Source organism: Hylobates moloch, unplaced genomic scaffold (assembly GCF_009828535.3).
Source record: "Hylobates moloch isolate HMO894 unplaced genomic scaffold, HMol_V3 SCAFFOLD_5649, whole genome shotgun sequence".
Classification (NCBI taxonomy): domain Eukaryota; kingdom Metazoa; phylum Chordata; class Mammalia; order Primates; family Hylobatidae; genus Hylobates; species Hylobates moloch.
Genome location: NW_026657924.1, coordinates 1 through 4,478, shown reverse-complemented (window position 1 = coordinate 4,478; position 4,478 = coordinate 1). Strand labels below are relative to the sequence as shown.

At 35.8% G+C, this 4,478-nt stretch overlaps 1 protein-coding gene across 1 annotated transcript; it reads left to right on the top strand.

The window, feature by feature from the left end:
• Positions 1–169: 169 nt before the first annotated feature.
• On the top strand, positions 170–4,379 carry LOC116465489 (ankyrin repeat domain-containing protein 36B-like; the record flags this gene model as incomplete). Its single annotated transcript, XM_032148539.2, has 5 exons — positions 170–643; positions 738–810; positions 2,483–2,511; positions 2,606–2,678; positions 4,351–4,379. Coding segments are annotated over exons 1-5 (255 nt in total), but the record flags the coding sequence as incomplete, so codon positions are not given.
• Between the last annotated feature and the right edge of the window lie 99 nt (positions 4,380–4,478).

Below are 4,478 nucleotides of genomic sequence, written 5' to 3'. Positions count from 1 at the left end.
AAGAAATGTAGGCAGATTATTACACCACATGGGTATGATAAATAATGAATACTATCTACAAGGATTCACCAACCATATATCCAAGCTGATCAATTTAGGATACTTCCACTGAAGACAGGTGAAGTGTACATTCAACTGAAGTGTCATTGTAATTGTGTACCTTCTCAGTTATCAGGCAAGTTAAAGAGCATGATGAATGTTTGTAGTACACTAGTGTAAATCGTTTTGATACCTTGCATGAAAGACATGCAGGATCATGTACAATCTGCTTTGACATTGATTCTCAGGTGTATGAGTTGCTCCTCTGATTTTAGATCACATTTGTCCTCATCACTCGACATATCCACATTGATATTGACATGGTTTTATTTTAGATTTCGACATATGACAAATCACACCATGTTTGAAATTGTAAGGGTATGTTTCATGGAGCCTGTATTCCCTTTTTTCAGTGTATTTCTGTCATGTTCTAGTCGCCAGACACAAAGTAGAAGCCATCAAAGCCTACACTAATACAGGCAGGAGGACAGAGGTTGATGCTAACACTGCGTGAATGTATGGATAACTTTATCACATTTACATATGAGTGATTATGTATCCCTTTTGCTTTTCAGTGTCTCCTCAGAAACAACCAGCTGAGGAGGTAATTAAAGTCTCATTTATATGTTGAACTATTAACTGTATAGTCTATGAAACCTACTTCATGTATTGATTATTTTATTTCAAATCCCATTCAGACTACGAGTGACGAGAAAGATTCTGTGAGGAATATAGTCACAGAAATAAAGGATGGACAACAATCTGGAACAGGTAATTTTGCAAAACACATTTAATGTCATGTTCAGTCCAGATAGAAAAGAACTTCTCTTCCCCGAATAAATCAGCAGGGGGCTCATCGAAGCTGCACATTCTGATTCAGCAGGCCTGAGATTCTTCACTTGTAATAAGTTCTCGGGTGACACTGATGCTGCTGGTCTTCGACATGATCTTTGCAGTAAGATTATAGACTTCCCCACATTGAAATTGAGAAGTAGAAAGGTTGGAGAGCCATTAAAGACATAAGGAGTCCGGGGACAGCATAATTTTGCTTTATTTCTGCAGCCTGTTTTCACCAAGGGTGGAAGGAGAAAGAGATGAGGTATAGATTTTACAGACGTCACATTGTATTGCTAAAAACAGATGGAGAAATGATTGTAATAACCTTAAACGCTGCAGAACGAGAACTAAGGAGACCACTGATGTAGCAATGACTTTCCTCAAGGAAGAGGATTGTCAGGCAGGAAGGAGGGAAAATAAGAAGTTATTTATGTAATTTTGTTGTTTCTTCTGAGGAAACGTGAGTTCAGATGCATATTCAAATATTTTCCTAAAAGAAGCTTTGATTTTGGCTGCTTTAGGAACCGATGGAAGCAGGAAGGAGTCCTAGAATTGGGATAAACCACAGTGACTCGTTACTCCTCTTTGTTACTACTGGGCGTCAGAGATATACGTTTTGTTGTTATTAGTTATTCAAATGAGATAAACATGAATATGCATATATTGGCTTTGCTTTTCAATTAGCTAACTTTGGATAAAGTAGCAGTTTAATGAAAATGCTTTAGAGAATAACATGATACTTCAAACCAGACTATTTTAGAAACAAAATTAATGTTGAATTCATTAATTGACTTTTAAAATTCTTATTTTCAGTGAATATTGGAGTGATTTCCAAATGTAAAAGGTTATTCATATCTAATGCTTGTAGCAACTTTATTTTGTATAAGTATGTCAAATTTGATCATTTATTATACTTTTTGATAAGGTTTATATATTATACTTTGTTCCCGTGAGTGGATGAAGAACCTCTCTGTAGCCTAAACTAGAGGACACAACAAATGTAGGCACATTATTACACCACATGGGTTTTAGAAATAAAGAATATTATATACAGGATTATCCAAACCTACATCCAAGCTGATGAACCTGGGATACTTCCACTGAGGACTTGTGAAGTGTACATTCTACTAAAGTGTCATTGTCATTGTGTACCTGCTCAATTACCAGGCAAGTTAAAGAGCATGATGAATACTTGCAGTATAATGGTATAAATCCTTCTGATGTCTTGCATGAAAAACATGCAGTAGCATTTAGTACCTTCTTTGACATTGATTCCTGGGTGTATGAGGTGCTCCTCTGATTTTGGATCACATTTCCTTTCATCATTCGGCATATCCACATTGATATTGACACTCTATTTCAGTAATACACACATGACGCATAATACCTCTTTGTAATTTCTGACTGTATATTTTCTGGAAGCATGTATTCCTATTTTCTTCAGTGTATTTCCTCATTTTCTTGTCCCAAAGACACAAACTATAAAACATCAAATCCTACACTCGTACAGGCAGGAGGATACAGCTTGATGCTAACACTGCATGAATGTATGGAGAACTTTATCATATTTACATATGATGGATTATATATTTCTTTTACTTTTCAGTGTCTCCTCAGAAACAATCGGCCTGGAAGGTAGTTACTCTTTCATTTATATTTTGAATTATTTATTGCATAGCCTATGAAATATATATTATGTATTGACTATTTTGTTTCTCTTTCCATTCAGGTTACATTTAAAAAGAAAGTTTCTTTTTTGAATATTGCCACAAGAATAATGGGTGGTAGGAAATCTAGAACAGGTAATTTGGCAATACACATTTAATGTCATGTGCACTCAAGACAGAAGACAACGTCCCACCCCTGAATAGATCAGCGGGGGTCTCATTGAAAATGCACTTTCTGATTCAGCAGGCCTGAGATTGTGCATTTCTAGTGAGTTCTCAGGTGTTGCTGATGCTGTTGGTCCTTGGCCATGATCTTAGTAACAAGCTTACAGAGTTCCCTACATTGAATTTGGATACAAGAACCATTGGAAAACAGTTCAAGACATAAGAGGATCGGGGGACAGCATAATTTTGCTCTTATTTGAGAGCATGTTTCTATGGAGAGGAGAAGGAGAAAGAGAAAGAGTAATAGAAATTATAGATGTCAGACGGTACTGCTAAAACCAGAGGGAGGAAGTTGTCATAATAACCCATAAACACTGGAGAATGAGGAGCAAGGTGACCACTGATGTATTAATTATTTTCATCAAGAAAGAGGGACTGCAAGGCAAGAAAGAGGGGAAGGAAGAAGTTATTTCAGTAATTTTGGGGTTTCTGCTGAGGAAACCTGAGTGAACTCACTTCAGATGCATTTAGAATGTTTGCATACCAGAAGATTTGATTTCTGACTGCTCCGATGACTACTGGAATCAGGAAGGAGTGCTAGAGTTGGGATAAACCACAGTGCCTCATTCCTGTTTATTAGTATCAGACATCAGACATATATTTTTATTAGTTATTCAAATGAGTTAAAATTTAATATGAATATATTAGCTTTTTTCCAAAGTGCTGGCTTTTTCATTAAAATAGCTATTTAGTGAAAATTCTTTATAATACAATGATATTCCAGAGCAGACTAGTTTTGCAGACAAAAATAGTGTTGAATGCATTAATTGAATCCTAAAATGGTTATTTTCAATGAATATTGGACCGATATCCAAATGTAAAAGCTTATTAATATCTAATGCCAGGAGCCATTGCATTTTGTACAAGTATGTATAATTTATTGTACTTTCTGATGAGGTTTATATATTACATAACCTTCTTTCCATTAGTGGATGAAGGAACTTTCTGAAGGCTAAACTAGAGGATACAAGAAATGTAGGCAGATTATTACACCACATGGGTATGATAAATAATGAATACTATCTACAAGGATTCACCAACCATATATCCAAGCTGATCAATTTAGGATACTTCCACTGAAGACAGGTGAAGTGTACATTCAACTGAAGTGTCATTGTAATTGTGTACCTTCTCAGTTATCAGGCAAGTTAAAGAGCATGATGAATGTTTGTAGTACACTAGTGTAAATCGTTTTGATACCTTGCATGAAAGACATGCAGGATCATGTACAATCTGCTTTGACATTGATTCTCAGGTGTATGAGTTGCTCCTCTGATTTTAGATCACATTTGTCCTCATCACTCGACATATCCACATTGATATTGACATGGTTTTATTTTAGATTTCGACATATGACAAATCACACCATGTTTGAAATTGTAAGGGTATGTTTCATGGAGCCTGTATTCCCTTTTTTCAGTGTATTTCTGTCATGTTCTAGTCGCCAGACACAAAGTAGAAGCCATCAAAGCCTACACTAATACAGGCAGGAGGACAGAGGTTGATGCTAACACTGCGTGAATGTATGGATAACTTTATCACATTTACATATGAGTGATTATGTATCCCTTTTGCTTTTCAGTGTCTCCTCAGAAACAACCAGCTGAGGAGGTAATTAAAGTCTCATTTATATGTTGAACTATTAACTGTATAGTCTATGAAACCTACTTCATGTATTGATTATTTTATTTCAAATCCCATTCAGACTAC